We start from the raw sequence: 20,399 nt of genomic DNA, 5'->3' as shown, positions 1-20,399 counted from the left end.
GTGGTCTGAGAGGAAAATTTATATTTAGGGCTAAATCCCTCAGGTTCTGGCACAGTATTCAGAAGTACTCAATGTTCAGGTCTCTTAGCACTGCTGTGGAGCCCACAGTCCTCCGTCTTCTGGTGGGTTTGTAAAGGCTAAGGATTGAGCAGCGCCCAGAGTAGAGTGCGGGAGGGGGAGAGCAATGGGGTCACTGTAACCCCTCGCAGGCAGCGCTCAGCCCTGAACCTGACCCAGCTTCAGTCGATGCAATAGAGCATCACGGGGAGAGGAGTGGCAGGACAGCCTCTGGCTGCGAGAGCGGGCACAAGATTAAGGAGGAATCCATTCCACAGCAGACTGTTTACAGCCGGGACAGCAGTGCTGGATTAGGCCAGATGTTGCAGTTGAATTGCTTGGAATAGAAGCGGAGTTCCCAGCTCAGTCAAACAGGCCCTTCCCTACAGAGCAGAGGCTAATCTCAACGACATGGGTGATGTACTGGGCAGCAGCAGCCAGGAGGAACCTGGGACTGTAGTTTTAAAAATGTTTACTGGCACCTAATGCAATTGCTTGCTAAAAGTATCTCTGTAGTGGTATTTCATCTGTACTCACAAGCTTGGTGACCTTCATGCTGTTGACAAAGCCCTCAGAAGTGTTTGGATGCACCTCCAGCCACATGCTATCCAGGTAAGAAAAATTCTTACCTCATTGAGTGATAATAACAACCCATTTATAAATTACTGAAACTTTCCAAGCACAGCAAAAAATGAGCCAAGAATGACATTTCTGACATTTAACAAAGATGGAAACTACTGTCTAGGAAAAAAAAAAAACGACTAATCAAACAAGACACATGTCCTGTCTCATGCTGTTCTGGGAGAACAGAAGGTTCATGACACTTCTAAGAGCAGTTCCCACACGGTGGTTTGTGAAACGTGCTAAAGAGGCAGCAGCAAGTCTGCATGACAAAACGCAGCAACTCTTAATACAACACACATGCAGACGATGTTCACAGGATGCTTCAGCTTCCGGCCCCTAATCCAGAGGAGCTGGCAGTACCGCACGCAGCAGAGGGCTGGCACTCAGCTCACATGCAGGTTTCTCCGCTTCTGTTCTACCAAAACCACCTTGGGCTCCGTGCTCAGAGCTCGCTCCCCTTGCCCGAGCTAAGGACAGGAGCTGCGAGAGGTGTTGACACGGACCCACCTTCCCGGCCTGGGCCACTGCCACCCCCAGCGTGAGAAAGGACAGTGTGGGCAGAGCGACAGCGGAGGGGACAGGGACCTCTTTAGAGAGGAAGCCAATGTTCAAGGAAAATGCTGAAAGCAGAAACTTTCCAAAAAGGACAAAGCATTGGCCATTTGAAAACTTCAGTTCCCTAACACTTTGTTCCATTAAACCGATTCCTGTGGCTTTATGGTACATGAATGGGACAGAGGCAGTCTCCGGGACTTAATGTTTTTGGAAAAGGCTCAAAAAAGGGGCTGAAAATCCTCTGGTAAGGATTTCAAACTCTATAAAACTGATCTCATTAAGTAAAGGTTCTCCAAAGCCACAAAATGAAGGTGTCTTACCTTTGTGTGACGAACATCGTCATCTGTAAAGCAAGTAGGTGTCGGTAGGAATTAACTAAAGCTGACGCACACACCCCTGTGTGGAAAACATGGAGCAGTTCTTGGGGGTCACATGGGAAAATGGTGGGGTGGCCTGGCATAAGGTCAGGCCCAGATACACAGTCCAGTCCTAGGATTCTGGCCATAATCCAAATAGCAGCGTATATTACACGCTTACAAGAGCCGCAGACAAGACCAGGCTTGAAGGTGCTCTGAATTCCTGATAAATCAAAGAAATGCTCCAAAACAAACAGGACACGGTTCAAGAGCACGCAAACAAAACAACACACTTAACAGGGACACTCAGCTGCACAAACCTGCGGTACAGAACAAGAGGCTGTAACTTGTGTTTCTGCCAAAAAAAGAATCTAAAGAGGGTTACAGAAAATCGTCATGTGAATCGGGGTCACACTGTTGCAAAACCGGCTGGGACGCATGAACCGGCTCAGCACGTGAACGAGTAAGGGGCGGCGGGACACGCTGCCTGCGGTGGCAGGGACAGGATGCTGCAGCGCGTTAGAGCCCCGCTCCACCTTCCTGCGCCCAAACGGGAGTTCTGCACAGCCCTGGCTCTGCTCCTCCATCTGGTCCCACCGGGATTCTCTGCTGGAACACCAGGGTGGTGCCAGCAACGCTGCTGAGGGAGGCTGGGCACCAGATGGAGGGAACTAGGGGAAAGCAAGAGAAAAGGATCGCAGCTCTTCAGTTGTTTCTCAGCTAGTTTATTCAGTTTACAGAAGACAAAGAATGAGGGCAGAAATTACAGCCATCTTCAAACACAAGACTGCTGCTGCCACCAAAAAAGAAAAAAAAAAAAAGTAATTCAATTTTCTGTGACCATACAGAAAACAAGTAGTAAGAGGCTTACAATGAGGCAGGGAGGTTTAATTAGATTTAGGAAACAAACCCAACTTTCCAACTGCTGCTAGAACAGCAAAGAACTGGAGCAAACTACTTGACAAGTTCATGATACTCCTGGTATTGGAAGTTTTAAATCAGATTCAACATTTACCAGTAGTTCCTTCTGAGAGGGAGCAGAAGTAAGTGCTCTCTAAAAGCCCTTCCAGATCTGCTCCCGTGATTCTGTGCTTCCAGACATAGGTCACGGCCAAGCAAGGTGATTTTAGGTTATCAGCACTTCGTTATTTACGCTCCCACACAGCCATCACCTTCTAAAGGCTGGTTCCATTAAAGCTCTCCGTGAATTTCATCCCGTAAGTTAGAGTGTTGTACCATGGAGTTTGACAGGTGTTTCCTTACCACTTCTGAATTGTACTACGTGGTTTGCATATTTTTAAAAAGAGTCATTTATGCTCACTGATCAAAAGAAACTGCTAATAGCCAAGTGCACACTACACAGTCCTGTGACAAATTTTATCCAATACAAAAAGGTTTTAAAGGTGAGGAGCAAAATTAATGAACGTGTTCCAAATTATACAATGCTGGGTGTTCTAAACCAGCACTAAGTCAGTTATGGAGCAGGTCTGATTTAAATTGATTCTACAGGTTAAAGACAATTACCTACTCCCTGCTCGGCATGTGCCAGCAGTAACTATGCCATAACCACTAATCGACAGAGAAAACACATTTACGTGCTAACAACCGGTGGTAACAAACAGGGTAAAGGCTGCGACCTGTTTTCAAGGAGATCTGTAATATTACAAACCCATTGCCAAATTCTGGTCTAACCTGTGGTGAGGTTAAAAACAATAAATTACTTCTGGCACGGACAGCTGCATTTCTGCCTCCCCCCTGGCCCCCCCATCAAGCTCTCACTGTATTTGTGGAAGACTGGTTAGTGATGTGAACGCAGGTTGCAAACAACAACATATATATATATATATATATGTAAAAAATATATGGATATTGGAAGAATGAGAAAATTAATCCATTTGGACTTAAATTCCTTCTCCAATTACACATTTACTTCTTTCATCAGTAGGTCACACAGGTTATAAAATGTGTCAGAATGCACACTGTTTTATAAAAATTCTCTTTGCCCCCAAAACAAGTACTTCAGTAAAAATCATCCTTTACAATTTACTTTGTTAAAGCATAGCTGATAACTTACTACAAACTAAGGAAGATCAGCGGAAGTCATATACTATAACAAATGCTAAAACTGAACTCAGTCCAATACAAAAAGGCCAGAATAAAAAAAAAAAATCATATAAATAGTCATATGTACACTTTGGTTACCAACTCTGTGGTTGACGGTACTACAGGGAGCTGTAACCTGACTGTCAGTGCAAGTCACCTGTCCAAGGAAAAAAAGAAAAAAAAAGAAAAAAAAATCAGAACGCACCAAAAATAGTTAATGATCAGAATTATGCTGCTCTCCTCTAAACTGGAGAAGAGAATTTCAGCATCTCCTGGCTCATCAGCCACACAGGCAATGGTGTCTCACATGTTCCAGCAGCAAGAAAACAGTTCAAAACTTCCTGCCTGCTGAAGGTTCTGGGTAGCACCATTTCTGTGCAAATTAGGTACGCTGGCTTGGCACTGCCATCCAACGCTGTTTTGAGAGTAAAATCTTATTTGTAGTCTATAAATGTAGCATGAACATTTGATTCCCAACATGCAGATGGAAAACACATCATCATCATAATGAAAAAAATAGTGCTACCGACATTCTAGAACAAAGGCAGATGCAGAAGTTCAGAGGAATAAACAGGGTAGCCGAGAGGGGGGTCGGCAGCTTGCACAGTGAGGTTTCGCAGAAGGACTGGGTGTGCCTGGATGCTGTAGCGTTCTTCATCATCATTTGTAGCATAGAGCAGCTCCCAGGACAGATTTGCCCACTGACCTCGAACAGCTTCGTCATTCAGTTTTCCCACTTGTACTAACAGTTCCTGAAGAGTGAGGACTCGCCCAGTGTAAATTCCCTTTAAGAACAAACAGATCAAAACGTTCAGTACATTCTCCAAGAAAGTACGCGACATTTTGGTTATAAAGCACTAAATGAAGCTCTGGGGCTACATACTATGAATATCATCCCTTTAAAAATGGTGAAGTGTATAAACTAGTCTCCTTGGTTCAATTCTTCCATCTAGGAGGATAATTAGGAAATATTGCTGCATCTGAAGAACAATGCAGGGTGATTTTCAACAACAGTGATGTCAGCTCCTCTCCAGTACAAACATAAACTTTGTGTTCCAAAACATGAAGGCTGTCCAAACAATTAAAAAGAAAAAAAAAAGCAGCAGAGAAGAAAACTTTGACCTTGCATACTAGTAATTTTCTTACCATGTTTGGGTCATGCCCCAGTGAAAAAAGGTATGGCTTTTCCTGAAGAACTGCTTCCTGCCACTCAAGATCTGATACCAGCCCAATGTACCAATCGTTTTCATATTCTTCCAGATAGTTAACCAGCTCCTTGAAGTTCTCAACTGGACCCAGGCTTGCTTTGTCAACCATAAGTTTAAAAGTGTATCTAAAAGGTACAGAAAGTCATACAGTAAGCAGTGCAGCAAGGCAGGAGGAGGAAAGCCTCCTCAGGCTACACAAGGCAGAGAGGCACCCTCAAACGTTACCCAGCACTACTAGCAACTTCGTAAGTTACTGCTTGTCAGCTGAGTCACCAGCAGTTACCACGGGCATGCTTTTAGCTCAGCCAGATGTAAAACACATTAGCTTAAACATCTTTCATTCACCTCAAACACCGTTCCTGCTGCCCGCTAATGGAAAGTGCCAAACATCTTAACTCCGTCACAATTTTCTCAGATTATGGGGACAATGGAAAGGGGTTAGTTTTGCCCACTTAACACAGCGGATTTCCAGTGCTGGAGGCAGCTGCTGTGGGGAAGGGCAGAACGAAGGAATCTCCCTATCACAGGCAGTATTTAAGTACAAGAAGTTACAAATATATTTAAATAATACGGTTTTAACATGAACTACTTTTAGCGAACTGATACTTTCACTCTTTATATAATTTTTATACTCTGAGAGAATGTTTTTGTTTTACCTGAACGCTTTTAATGCCAGTTGAAATAGCTCTGGTTTGCCAGTTAGCCAGTCCAAACCAACAGACCATGGAATACCGCCAGTGTACGCCCTGAACACGTGGCTTGGGGCAGGCACGGCGTTATCCAGTCCAAACAGACCAAAACAACACGACAATACTCCATGGATGTATAAGTCTTTCAAAGCTTTATCTTTCATAAGGTCTTCAAGTAAATTGGAAGGCTTTTCTTTCAGATGAAAGAAGTCCAGCTGACTCAGAATGAAGCGGTACCATTCTTCTGGAAACCTCTGCCTCATTTCATTGACTTTGGAGGAAGGCACTGGGGCTGTTCTCCACTCTTCAGGGATGCTCAATAGCTCTGAGTAAGAGCAACTAAATTCAACCTGAGGCAAAACTTCTTGCTGTTTCCCTTTGTCTACAGCAGGAAGCCCAAGCACAACAGCCCTGTATAATTTATCTTCTGGTGACATTTCTTGTGGGACATTTTGGCTCCGTGTTTCCACAGATCCTGGAATAGACAGGTGTTCTTTTGGTGTCGTTCCCAACTGCCCAGGTTCTTTTCTGTCTTTCATTCTGCCACTGGGTTCAAGATCAAAAATGTCACTATCATCAGTCCAGTCCTCAATTGTATCAACACTAAAGCTATCTTCTTCCCTCAGAGGCCTGGATCTCTCTATGGCACCGCTATGCTGATTTTCTGGAAATGATCCTTTTTTGTTCTTGTCGGTCTTGCCTGGGCTTTCCCATGTTTTTGATTTTTTATAACAATACTGTACAAGCATCCATACAAGCACTTTAATGAAATCATCTTTCAGGTGCTTTAAGTTCTCATGCGAGTCAATGATTCCAGATAACACATTTCTGGCATCAGAATACAGCCGCACAGGTAGAACAGTACAAGGAGTCAAAACATGTCCAAAATGGTGATTAGGAGAGAGAATCTTTGTGTGCTCCTGATGTTCAAAGGCCGTTTCAAAAATTTCATCAACTCTGTGAGCTTCAGCAGCATGACAGGATGTTTCCTGCAATTCTAGCCCCTAAAGCATAAGTGAGAACAATTTGGTTTTAGTCTTCATCAGTGCATATTCTTAAGTGCTAGCAAGCTGTTTTCTTGCCACAAAATTTTTCTGAACAAATAGGTATGTTCCATTGTTAATATTTCCACAAGTGTACCTACAAATCTTATTAGAGATAACAGTAATAGCAAAGCACTCACTACAGTGTCAGACACAGATCAAGGTCTTAAAAAAGTAAATCTTTGCCTCATACAGATCTTACTAGCCAGCTTATTAAAGATGTGTCACAAGGTAGATGATAAAAAAAAAAAATCATATCTGCTAAGCATGTCAGTTACAAGACTAGTTAAACCAGCCATAACACTTATCTTAGACTCTGCCATCAGGTACATTAGTTACATTGCTGAAATGTTATACAGCAAAATGTTTGCGTTTCAAAACATTAATATGTCAGTCCTCAGCATGCAGTTACCTTAATGTTAACACTACAGTAAGTGAAGCCTTTTTCTAGCACCAATATCCACATCAGTCTGTCCTGAAAACGGCACAAGTAATGCGATCCAGGTAGAGAGAGACCTAGAGAAGGGGAAAAAAAACCCAACAAAACAAACACTATGGTATTATTATGGCATTATATTGATAAAAACCTTTTCTACATACCAACTGAGGAATTCAACTGCAAACAAAGTATTTCTGCATCAACATCACAATGAATTAAAACTGGCTAACTGGTACCCTAGAATCTTAAAGAAAGTAGCTGCAAAGCTAGATCTTGAAATTGTAGTGCTATCTTTGAAAAAGCTATGGAAAATTGGGAAACCCTCACACAACTGCAGGACTACAATATTCACACTGGACCAGGGTTAAGCAGCCTCACCCTCAATTCCCTTTATAGAGACAACTTTCATGATTAAAATAATTTTTGGCTGCATTTCCAACTACAGAGTTCCCATTGATGTCACCTGGAGATCTAAAATTCTTATGACTGCCGAATACATTAAAGAATCATCAAATAGCACATGAGTATCTTAATGGCCCCATCTGCTGTGGACTATGAAGTTTATTTGTTATAGAAGAAATAAAAATGTAACTCAACAGAATTTGTTACGTATGCTACCAATTCCTAAATTGATCTGTCTGTATTCCAGAACAATTAGAAAATATCCTTTAGGATGCAAAATCCAGAGCGTAAATGATTCTGCTCAAGTGTCAGTTTACCAATGACATAATATCACACCCATTTTACAGATACATAAATGGAGGCAGAGCAAGAGCACCTGCTCATCTTTAAAGATTTGTGAATCAGTATCACACATGTTGAACACTAACAGCAGATACATTCGAAATCACCTGAGGTCTTTCTGAAATACCTCTGTGTGTCTGTGTGTCTGTGTGTGTGTGGGGGGGGAATAAATCTGATCCCACTGTATTAAGTTTGCCATCATCAAAAATACAGCCACACAAAAAAGAAATTTGAAAATCAAGTCTTGAACAAGTTCAGGTCACACAAAGTAACTAGTACTCAACAATCCCACAATCTGGCTCTCGCTGTAAAAATTAGATGACACTTTTGTCAAAAAAAATGGTACTTTTTCTCTCTTCTACCTATTTCAATAAGAAGTGCAATGCCAAACTTTTGAGCAAGTGGTGGTTACACTGTATTTCTTTTAAGTTATAGCCTACTGTCAACTTCTCCAATACACTGGTGCTGTTTTTAAGCATGACATTTACTCCCAGTTTATGACCTGCTTCTGCTGTCACTCACGTTCAAGTGACCACTCACTTGCACAGGGAATTTTAGTTTCAGAATGTTGTAAGATGAAATCAGTGAAACCAACCATTAAGCTGTAGTTAAAATTTAAGTAACCTTTTCTATTCCACTGAGCTAATGAAGTGCATTTTCTTGCTAACATTTTGCAAAGATTTTAATTCTTTTCTTGCTAGCTGTTAAAGCTACTAAAACTCTTTTACACAGAAAAAAGTATGGTTTTAAATTAAAATAGAGACACACAAAGTGGTACCTCTTCATTTTGAACTCATCTGAGAACACCACATCTTTTCTTGCTTGAAGACATGCATTCACAGATTTTCCCATTAAAGAAGAGACTTTTTTCCCCCTCAAGACTAGCGTTTTAAATTATTTAATGAGGCATACATGCAACTGCAGTCACGATGGCAATGGTGAAAAAAAAAATATATACACGCATATATAAAATTCATATAGATATAAAATAGATATAACAGATACATAAAGGATAAATATATATATATCTATTATAAAGTATACATGGGCTGATGCAGTAGACAAACCGAAGTGTCTCTTTTTTAGAGGAAAAAAGTTTCCTAGTTTTATTTTTTTAAGACCTCTCTCTATACTAGCACTGAAACTGCAGCAAATGTTTCCTAGTAAAGCACTTGCATATAGTCTTCAGAAAAGTGCAATTAAGGTTAACTTCCACTGTCTTTAAATATTAGCCTATTTTTTCTAGTCATAAGCCATTTTCTAAGAGGCTTATGTAAATATTTGCCTCTTGTCTAAGGGCACTGATCTTTTGATTATTTAGGTTACATAAAGACTGTTTCTCAAGAAAACAAGCTTCCAATTTTATCAGTTATTCTGTCTCCAGCTGGGAGAAAGACCCGGCATTTCTTCACCTCTGTTTATATAATTCTGTGAAATACCCATCACGATATCTTTCACAGGTTTTAAGACCACAAGTGCTGTTACAATGCTACCCTAACTGCCTGCACACGATATGACATTAAGTCTTACCAACTGGTTCAGTTCTCAACTGTTTACTGCTAGTTAGGCTACATCATGTATTCTACAAACACCCGGTCCATATTCACCATACTTAATTAACAGAGCCAAATTAGCAAAGTCACCTTCTGGATCCCAAGTAATGGGATTGATGCAGAGAAAAAACACAAACATACACAATCACAAAGAGCAGTTGGACACACCTCCTTCTCCCCACTGACTGTCAAGAGAACTCCTCAATTTATCGCCTCCAATTAGGGGGGATGAGTGCATACCATCCTATTTTGCTCAGTATAAAAAGATTAGGATTGATACTGTTTCATCACCATTTAGTTTCTCCTTATTTTAAAGATAACAAACCAGAATTAATTTTTAAAAGAACAAGTAGAGATGTACAAGAAGGATAAAAGTCATCACTTTTTTCTCAGTCTCAGAATATCAGATTTAACCTACGCTGTGAAACATGGTTTAAACCAGATGCTATGATTCTCCTTTCTCCAGCAAACCCACATTTCCTAAAATACTTAGCTACATTCCTTCACAGTGTTGCTAGTGTACCTACCGAGGCTACCCGCTGCTAGTGCAGACTGCAGAGCAACAGCCAGACTCGGAACCATCTGCTGGTAGTAGACGGTATCGGAGCAAACACAGGCTGTAGCACCCACAGGCCCTGGCCAGCTTCGGACAGGCCTAGGAAACCCAATCAAAAATACCGGTAGCGTGAAGAGCGGCAGCAAGGGAGAAGAAAGGAGCGCAGAGATGGCGACGAAGGTGAGCAGGATTGGGAAGAAAACGACATTGAGTGTGATTAAGGTGGCAGTAGATTTACGACGTTGTTTCTTCTCTGTCCACGATGTCAAAAGAATAGCGATGGCAAACTGCAACTTTGAGACAAACTGAAGCAGTCGATCCCGTAGGATACCAACCTGCAAGATACATGCAACAAGCACGTTTATTTGTATCCTGTATCATGTCATATTCAGCACTGCCAAAGCTGCCTTAACTACAATAATTTTAAGAAAACGAAGCGTGATTATCATCGACTGGCACTAGAACATATATCTTAGTACAATTTTTCAGTTTCTATTTGCTAGGCCCTGGACTCCATAATTCTCTAGTCAGGGAGGGCAAGGAAACAAAGACCTTAAGTCGCAACTGTCTGTTTAAATTTGCATTATGACAATTACCAGCAAGAGTCTGATTCCTGTATCAAGGCTCCTGTTCCACCAGAGGTCTGGATTAAACACCAACATTTGTGCTATCGACACAACCACTATGTCCAGAAGGGCATTTTCTGTATTCTGCCAGACCTAAAATAGAGATATGTTAGACATACATTTAAAAATGTATTTCTCTATCTCTGCTTTCATGACCTGGAACATTTCTTCCAAGTCACCTTAATACTTGAATCATGTAGAAGAGAATTTCTTAGTCTAACATATTTAAAATTGAAATTACCATCCTAAATATTCTTGTGAATCCAATGCAAACAGACACAGAATGAAGATTTTGTAGCGAACGGTCTAGTGACAGGAATGCTATCATAGCAAACGGAGACACTGTAATTGAAATAAAAGAATCATTGATTTCCTTCCAAAAACATAATTAAAGTCTACAGAGGTAAGCAGTCCTATTGCAGAATGGAAATCTTAGCGTAAAAAAAGAATTCTTCCATTCATTATTTCAAACTCCTCTTTGTATTACACTTCCAGGATATCAAACAGCGTATCTGCACTAATGGCCCAAGATGGCAAATATTTATGTCAATGCTTAGTTGTTACTTGCTACTTTTTTTGCTGTTAAATGTTTGTTTCCCCAAGACAATGGGAATACTCAAATAAGCAAAAAAACCCCCATGGGAATAGTACTCATCAATCCACTTCCCCAAACTGATGCTTCTTTATAAAATGAAATCATTTAGATCAAATTTTGGTTCCCCCAAAGAAAATATGTTTGTCCCTAACCTACCAGAAAAGAGACTGTTCCCTTTACTAGCAAGTTGTAAGAACCAAATACTTAGTCAGCTTGAAGACTCTCAACTCACTTTTGTTTCTGAGTACCTTTTAAAAATATCTACAAGAGCCATATTTTCAAAAGTCAGTACTGATATTGTAACTAAAATCCTTTAAAAGGCCTTGCTTTCTGAGCTGGACTTTTTAAAAGCTCAACTTTTTAGGTTTACCCCTAAAAAAGAAATAAAATCACTAATCACTTTCAAATATTCTGAACCAGTACTTTTGACCTGTCAAGGCACAATTTAGCAAAACATCAAGTATTTCCAACTACTTGTTTTTTCTTAGTTCATTCACAGAATCTTGCACATACAGTAATTCTAGCGTTGTTTCAATCTTCCTACAAGCATCATCTAACAAACAACAGACAGTGTGTATTCCTACCTAGTGTTAGTAAAATCCTCCTGACAACACCAACTTTCATTAGCCTTCTTTGCTTCTCCATGAACACAGTCACAGTCCTGACATCCTTTGGATAAAAGGGGTTTCGGAAGACTCCAAACAAGTACACTCTCTGAATCTCTCTAAGAATCCACATAATTATAAGTAATATGATCAGAATGTAACTTGCTATAGCCTGAGGACTGGCTTTGGAAAATGATGAAAAGCCTGCAAATTGATGCAGCAGGCTAGCTTCTATGAGAGCAAATGTCAACACGGTCAAATAAAAAATAAATTCCCTCCACCCAAATTGTATTCTAAGACCTCTGTGCATATTTTTAGATTTGCTGGAGGCTAAATGGCTGATCATGGTGTGTTTGAAGGCAAAACCAATCTCGCTTAGGTTAAGACTCAGTATGAACCCAAATCCAGTCATGAAGAGGATCACACCGAGAGTGCTGGGAATGAAATACGATGCTATTGCTGTTCCAGCAGAAATGAGAAACATTACTAATAACCTGTGAAGGAGAAAATAAAAAAGATTTGCTTGAAAAGAAAAAGGTTATAAACAATATTGATATATTTTACAATTATATAAACAACATTTACTTTGTGTTACTTGACATAGGTGAACCTCCTAGTCCAAACTCCAACAGTTGTTCCATTCCCCACAGAAAAAGCGCGTCAAGCGGGGGCAGAATTCCCATTGCCCATAAGAATGGCAGAAAAAGAAATATGATGTGCAAAATCTGGTTTGTCTGTTCTAGAATGGGTGTGTTGACAGCAAACCTGCATAAAAGAAGAAATGTATTTGACTTCTGTGAAGGAAAAGGTAACTAGTGTGTGGGAAGACTTTTTGTTTAACTACTATAGCAAATCCAGAAGTATAAACATTACATATTCAATCTACAAAACCTCAACTAGCATCTTTTAAAAGGAAAAATAAGGACACACATTTATGCTTAGGGCAGTAATACACGAATTAGAACATCAGAACACAGGCTAATTTTTCATTCAAAAGATTTGAAGCCTTCGGATTACGCAGATGAGTCAAGTGATGTAAGTAGCCTAATCGTTTTGATACTGTTGTGATAATACATTCATGAAATACTTGTGCAAAAAGAAAGGCCCACAGGCTTTAAGACCTCAACTGTTTAACAAAAAAACGCTAAATATTTTTTCAGAATTACAAAAGGGAAACTTTATGCAAGTCCAAGACTCAAGACATAGACCTTAACACTGAAAGAACTGGCATATTGCCTGTACACCAAGACATAAACTCTCTTCAGAAATATAAAATGTTATTTACTACAAAAGTATGAAAATCTTCCTGTAAAAATACAGAGATCAGTATTAGAAATCTTCATAAATTTTAAGTCATGCACAGTTCACCAGCTAATAATTAATTAAAGGTGGACTGTTAAGATACTTGGTTTCTCTCTACTTAATAAATAAATAAGTAAGCCTCAAAGGAATTTTGTCAGGGGTTTAAAGAATGTCTGAATTTTCTCCTCACGAAATTAGATAGAAGAATTTGGGGTCCAAGACCATGTGTTTAATCTTCATATCGTAACTGAAGAGGCAACTAGAGTAAATCATTAACAAAGACATCTCCAAGTGCAAAACTAGTAAAATCAAACATGCTTTTTTTTTTTTTTAATGCATTTGAAGTACCCCAACCATAAAATATGTACATGTGACAAAGTGATATAAATATCACCCGACAGGAAGAATGAATGCATAGAGTAAGTCTAAAAGCATCTTGCTTCAAGAGATTCTACAAATACTTTAGCTAAGAACTCATCTGAAAAGTGGAAATATAGAAGTCTCCTGTTTGTAGACTGACATAGTTCTTTTGTGTTATAAAAGCATTTAAAAATCCAAGTTCAAAATCCATATAACAAAAATATAGCAGTGTTCACATTTGCCTATCCATTCGTTAAATCAAATTCATAGTCCTTTATTGCCTTTGTTGCTATTTGTAGTTTAAAACCCTCTGCTATCACTTTGCAAAGACTAAATTAGAAAATAGTCCAGGATGAGATGTGGATATAAATCCAGTACTCCTGAATTTTGCAGTGCTTAGATCTATGATTCCAGGTTAGGAACATGCGTTTTCGAAACAAATCCTTTAAAAGGATGTTGATGCAAATGCTGTTGTACAAAAATACTGGAATTGACACAGTAGAAGATAATTTTAGCTGTCCCTTACTTAGAAACTGCTTTAACTGCTCTTCCTAATTTACATGGAATGCTATAAAAATTTAAGAACAACCTTTTATGCACAGTGTAGAGCCTCAATTTTTACCATATACACTTCTAGCTTCTCTCTTTGGGGTTCCTATAGTTGATTAAAATCTCAGAATACATTTTCCTCAGAAGAATAGATGGAAATTATTCTTCTGAGGAAAATGTATTTTGAGATTTTAATTCTCATTTAATTCTCATGCAAAATATACAGAATAAGCATTACTTTAATCAGCTAAACACTGTATTAGGTTTACCTGTGTGCAAGATCCACTGCAATAAAGACAAAGATATAGAAAGGTCTCATCAGAGCAGTGATTTCATAAGTATCCAGTGCTTGGAAAGTAGCTGTTTCGGTAGCTGTATTTACAATTAACGAATACTCCCCTATACATATAGTCACCCATCCAAATACAAAGATCACAACAGTTCCTCCGATGTTGCTATATAGCAAGGTTATTCTGTTTGGCAGCAAATACCAAGTTCCCAACCCACACAATACCCCTGCCAGAAGGGAATGAAATACAGTGTTGATTATATACTTCTTGCCAGGAATAATAAATTTTACTGTCTCTGAACCTACACAGCTGGAAAATTCAAACTCATCTTCATCTGTTAGGGTATTCTGAATTTGCATTCTTTCTACCGTCACTGTTTTCTGCTTTGCATATAGATTTGTCATCTGAAGAATAAGTGCAGTGACAAACATCAGTCCTCCCGAAAGTGCTGCGGTATAGTAGTCTTTCATAATGCCTAATTGGTACATAAGTGTTCCTACTCCTCCCAAAACCCATGGCGTCAAGAAAAGAATAATCTGATTCACATATATGTAAGGAGGGGCACAATAGCCTAATTTAAACCGGGGACCTCCCAGCACAGTCTGTGGAAAGCGCTTCAAGAAGAACTCCTGTTTGTAGTCATTCAGCAGAGGTACATCTGGACCCATTCTTATTATTCAGGAATGCTGGATGAGTATCATCTTTCCTGTAAGAGAACAGAAAGAAAAAGAACAAAACATTACTGAATCTGGAACTCAGAACTTAACCAGGGAATTCTTTTGTCCTATTTTCATTTAGCAAGTTATAGTGGAATTCTGACATGTTAGTGTTAGTAAGAGATCATCCTAAAGCACCCACAGAGTCTGCTAGAACTCAACTACTAAGCAAACACCTAAAATGGAAAAAGACTATCTATTTAAAAATGTGAACATATTCTTTAATCTGAAGCTTTAGGCAACAAATAAAACATATAATCTGTTACTGGGAGATGACAAAACCAACTCATCTCCACACCAGAACACCTTCCTAAAACTGATTTTTTTTTTTTTTTTTTCCATCTGGTCTGATTCCAATCACGTCTTACCACAGACCTCTAATTCCAATTAATCCTGTTAAGGATCTCCATGTACAAACAGAAGAGTCAGTGAGTTCAGTGAATAGCCACATAAGTGCAAGGATACAGTCATGCCAAGGACCCTGTAAAAATCAAAGTCTTATGAAATAAACTAACTGTAAGAAGGATATTAGTAGAAGCATTAAAAATTGTTTCCCACATCAGCATTTTTACTGTTCTCCCTACACAGCCTAGCTGCAGAACAGGATCTCACTATACTAAGCACTACACAAGACACAAAATAAACAGTTCACTTTCTGCTTCCTAAAACATATAAAATAAAAAAATAAACACAATACTTGTGAGTTGTAGCAGAATCGGCATATATTCTTCTATATGTCAATGGAGAAAGCTGAAAAAAGGAGAAGATACCCGTGAACATTTACAGTGAATCATCAAATAGAAATCAGTATATGAATACTCATTTAGAGAGGATCAGGCAATGTAGAAATAATGAATGTAAGATGGTAACTATAATATTCAAATATAATTCTATGCTACTAGGCATGAAAGCAAGAATCCATGAATACTCAAGCTAAGAAATAGCGTGAAAAAACAGCACAAAAATGCAGTGTTAAAGCACTTCATTAATAATAATTCTAAAGAAGAGAGGTTGATATGCATTAGGAGACATGCAAGTACTGAAATTCTGACTTTCTTCTACCGGACCTGTATAATCTGATGAATACCTATTAGCCACCATTGCTGATATATTAAAAATTAAACACTCGGCTGCCATGGAGTTTCCAAACTACTGTGATCCCTTCTTTCTACAATAACAAATGCTTTTAGGCACTTCCAAGAACAATTTACTCCTTGCCTTTAAACATATCAGTCACTTGACTGTAAGTAGATACTGGTCATCAGGGGCTAAGTTAGAAACACTGCAAATGAGAGAGATGAAAGGGCATTATCACAACTGGAAATTTGTGTTCAGGGTCCACTAAGTCACTACACTCCACAATGAAAAGCAGGACCTTACAGGCTCTGTAACTACTCTCCATGTAGGCTGTGGAATTACTTTTTTATTTTAAGAACAGACTACTGAACACGGAATATTGAAAACATAAAGGTTTTTTGGTCATACTATTTCAAGCCATTAAAAGTTTCTTAAGGGAAGGAAAAGGCAGCAGTCAGTCTTAATGGAAAAGACACATGTTGACAATGGAGAGAGGAATTCATTGCAGTCAGCTAAGGAATTTGAAAATGTAAGAGACACACCCAACTAAAAACAAATTTCAAATGTAATTAAAAAAAAAAAAATCACAATTCATCCAATCTTGTTTAGAAAAAGAAACACTGTTTAGAGGGCTACATAGGCATGAAAGTATGTTGCTGTGAAAGTTACATGCCTTTCTACCTGCATAAATGATAGAAGCTGAGTTTTAAAAGAAACATAGAACCAATAGGTGCATAGTTTTCCTTGAAAAACAGCTTTCTGGCAGCTGTGTTTTTCTGCTCTAAGAAGGGCTATTTTTGTTCCAATTTCTAGTCTGCATTTGTGTTTGTCAGTTTATATTGCTAACAAAATGTTAACAAAACATTCCTCTTACAGTTTCTGTGTAAACAATAGACATCTTTGTGTGAGACACAAAAATCTACGCACATAAACAATATAGTTCTACTTGGCTATACTCCAAAACGAGGCATAAAAAGATGTGAGTTTATTTATAAATGAAAATCCCAAGACTGAAGCTCATGAACTATGGAAAGGACACCCTCGACTGTCCTCCTGGCTTCCAAATAGTCAGGTAGCACATTAGGACTTCAAAGAGGCACTCATGCGTGTCTCGTTATTTCTGTGCAAAGCCCTAGCAACAAGCCTCCACACATTAATGAGTGTTTACAGGACCTGGCTTCAATATACATTCCTAACATACAGGCCTGGCCTGACTTTGACAACTTGCCTGGTTACCCAAACAACCCGCACCACAACAGTTTGTCATCACCAGCGGGGATCCATGTGACTGAGATACTATCATAACAAGGATGGTAAAAGGACTTCAACACCATCAAGTCATTTAACAAGTTCCCCCCCTGCAATATCCTCTCTGCGTCCTTATTACAAAAGAAAACAAAGCGAATCTTGCTCAAATTGAGGCAGAAATTCACAGGAGGGTGTGAGTTTTTGTCTAAACGAACACCATCCCTCACGTCCATCGATGGTGGATCAGCTCAGCGCGGTTTGGTTTTATTTCAAGCCGATTACAGGAGAACACGTGTACAGATCTCAGCCATCTAAGCTGCTGAAGCACACAAGGCTTAGAAATACCTACCTCAGTGGTCTTCCAGGTCTTTTCACGCGAGACTAACAGTGATAAACCCCCTGCTAGCCCAGGAGGGAGGTGCGAGGGGAGCTGCGGGCAGCCCCTCTCCAGGCAAATCCAGGCGCTCCCCCTGCCCGCCTGCCCGCCCAGACACCCGCACCTCTGCTCCAGGGTTAAGGATCCCGCGGTGCTGCGGGCCGGCTGCCAGCCCAGGAGCAGACGGAGCAGGCTGCGGGCCTCTCCTCAACACGTCGGTGCCGTCCCTCAGCGAGGCCGGGGACGCGAGGTGTTAGGCCAAGACGCTCCATCCCCTTCTGGGAAGAGCCTCCCTCCATCCCCTCGGGAAGGGCGGCAGACCGTCCTTCCCCAGACATCTCTGCACCTGACCAGAGCCACCACGCTTCCTACCCAGCCACCTCTCCCTCAGATCTTCTGCAGGAACGGAAATTAAAATAATTCAACCAAGCGACCAAAAATAAAGCTTCTGCTGTTTTCAACTCCGGAGAGGAAGGGAAACCAGGCAGCCACCGGGCCCGCCGAGGCAGGGCCGGCGGGCAAACCCAGGGGAGCGCAACGCCGGTCAGGCAGAGCCGCACGGGCCGGGCCGCCCCTCCCGGCCGTTCCCACACCGCTGCCTCCCGCTTCGGGGAGGCCCTGGCGCCTCTTGCCTGCTCCGGGGAAGGGCCCCGCGGCGCCCCGGCCCCTGCCGCCCCCGGGCGGGGGGAAGCGGGCAGGTGGGTGCCTGCACCCCTGCGGCGAACAGCCGGAGCCGGCGAGAGGCAGCCGCGGGAAAGAGCCTCCGCGAGGCGGGCACCTACCTCTGGCCCGGACTCGGAGCAGGTCAGGGGCTTTGCGGGGCGGGGGGAGAAGGGGAACGGGGCTGAGCCTGCGGCGGGAGGAGGAGGAGGCGGGAGGATGGCGGAGCGCTCCCCTCCCGCCGGAGGCAGTGTGAAGGGCGCAGGCCGCGGCCGGGCGCTCCTCCCCGCCGGCGGTGGCCCCTCCGCCCCGGCGCTGCTGCTGAGGACGGCGGGGAGGGGGAAGGTGGAGGCGGCGGCTAACGGTGGCGGTGAGGCCCTGCCTCGCCGCGGCGGCCCCCTCCCCTCTCCGCCCCCTCTCCCCTCCCCTCGGCCACCGCCGCCATTTTGACCGCCTGAGGCGCCGCGGCGCTCCGCGCTGCCTGCGGGAAGCGGCCCCGGCCCCGCGGGGGGGTGCGGGGGCTCTCCGGACATCTTTGTGGCAGACCCAAACAAACTAGTCTGGTTCTTTAATTATTACAAGGTTTAACATTAACATTCAATACACAACATTCTAGTATTATATTAAAACATCACGAATACTCAACCCACAGCATTCTAACATCACACAGGTGATTAGTGACAGAACAAGAGGGAATGGCTTTAAACTCCAACGGGGGAGGTTCAGACTGGACATTAGGAAAAAATTTTTCACAGAAAGAGTGGTCAGACAGTGGAATAGGCTGCCCAGGGAGGTGGTGGAGTCACCATTCCTGGATGTGTTTAAGGGTCGTTTAGATGAGATGCTGGGGATATGGTGTGGGGGAGAACTTTGTGGAGTAGGGCTGATGGTTGGACTTGATGATCCCAAGGGTCTTCTCCAACCTGAGTGATTCTATGATTCTATGATCATACTAAAATACTCTTAAATAAATTTTCCTTAGTCTTGAATGTTAATGGTCTTTCTTTGTTCATGTGTAACTAAGTCAAGGTGAGAACACTGGTAGAGGAAAATGCGTTCTTTTTTCTTTTAGGTTAAATAAACTTGAGCATTCACTGGCAAATTGAAATGTAAGTCCAAATACTGCAATCCTGCTTACCACTTCAAATTGTACCCACTAAACATTGACAATATTTAAAAGTGTGAACATGCGTAATATAATTTACATCTAATAGTACTAAAATGTATAACTCACTATTCATTAGGGCACCAGGGCATGCATATGTCTACCTTAATATCTATTACAACAATCACCATGTAAATTCTTATAGTTACATCCATTTTGATCTGAATCCCTAATAAAATTTAACACACAGGCATACGCTTACAATTTTACATAGACTAAAAGAATTACTCTAATCAGTTCTTATCAGAAGCATCAGAACCTCTTTGTAGGTCTGTTAATCTCTATTCTTCAGAGATAATAAAAATGCTGTTAGACTGGGGTATCCAGTGTAAACCTTGGAAATGCTACCAAAGAAAAATGCTCATTTACCTTTACTGAATTTCTTTTAAATGAAGTTCAATGGTACAAATGATACTAAAGTCCAGCCTGCTGGAAGACAAATACAAGTATCTCAAACAAACTGTTTTTTTTTTTCGGGATCCTTGACGTAAGATTTATTTACCCTGTTGTTCAAATGTATCTGTTGCAATCCTGTGAAAATTAAGTATTTGTATGTCTCATAGATATTCCAAGGTAAAGAGCATCTCTGTACAATTCACTAAAAGTCTGTAGTAGGTACTTACTTTTTGTTCACAAGTTTCGTCCTGTACTAGTTCACCAATTCAGTTACAATTTTGTAAAGATGGTGATTCTGCTCTGGAATATGTAAATCTTAAATAGCAGTTGCAGGGGGGAAGCAGGCATTAGATTATTTCTTTGCAAGCTCTGCTGCTTGTGTTTCTAAACTCAGAGAAGGCTTCTTGCCTGTCCTCACTTCCTATGATGTCTCCCTTCCTCAAAAGAATAAATCAGGATTTCTGTCAGTGCAAACTCCAAGCTATTTACTGGAGAAGGGAGCATACC

At 41.0% G+C, this 20,399-nt stretch overlaps 1 protein-coding gene across 3 annotated transcripts; it reads right to left on the bottom strand.

The window, feature by feature from the left end:
- Positions 1–2,296: 2,296 nt before the first annotated feature.
- PCNX4 (pecanex 4) lies at positions 2,297–18,689 on the bottom strand. 3 transcript variants are annotated; one of them, XM_074820906.1, is made up of 12 exons: positions 18,454–18,689; positions 15,668–15,720; positions 14,234–14,960; positions 12,339–12,518; positions 11,733–12,247; positions 10,795–10,895; positions 10,524–10,646; positions 9,899–10,262; positions 7,048–7,151; positions 5,560–6,596; positions 4,842–5,028; positions 2,297–4,480 (listed from the first exon to the last, which is right to left on the bottom strand). In XM_074820906.1, the coding sequence occupies exons 3-12, from the start codon at positions 14,920–14,922 to the stop codon at positions 4,229–4,231; spliced, it is 3,552 nt and encodes a 1,183-aa protein (XP_074677007.1). In that variant the 5' UTR covers positions 14,923–14,960; positions 15,668–15,720; positions 18,454–18,689; the 3' UTR covers positions 2,297–4,228. The 3 variants fall into 3 exon arrangements, with proteins under 3 accessions (XP_074677007.1, XP_074677008.1, XP_074677009.1); XM_074820907.1 differs by lacking the exon at positions 18,454–18,689 and adding an exon at positions 17,645–18,439; XM_074820908.1 differs by lacking the exon at positions 18,454–18,689 and adding an exon at positions 16,038–17,624.
- Between the last annotated feature and the right edge of the window lie 1,710 nt (positions 18,690–20,399).

This window comes from Strix aluco, chromosome 4, assembly GCF_031877795.1.
Source record: "Strix aluco isolate bStrAlu1 chromosome 4, bStrAlu1.hap1, whole genome shotgun sequence".
In the NCBI taxonomy this organism is placed as follows: domain Eukaryota; kingdom Metazoa; phylum Chordata; class Aves; order Strigiformes; family Strigidae; genus Strix; species Strix aluco.
The sequence above is the reverse complement of the archived record's forward strand: the minus strand, read 5'-3'. Positions and strand labels throughout refer to the sequence as shown.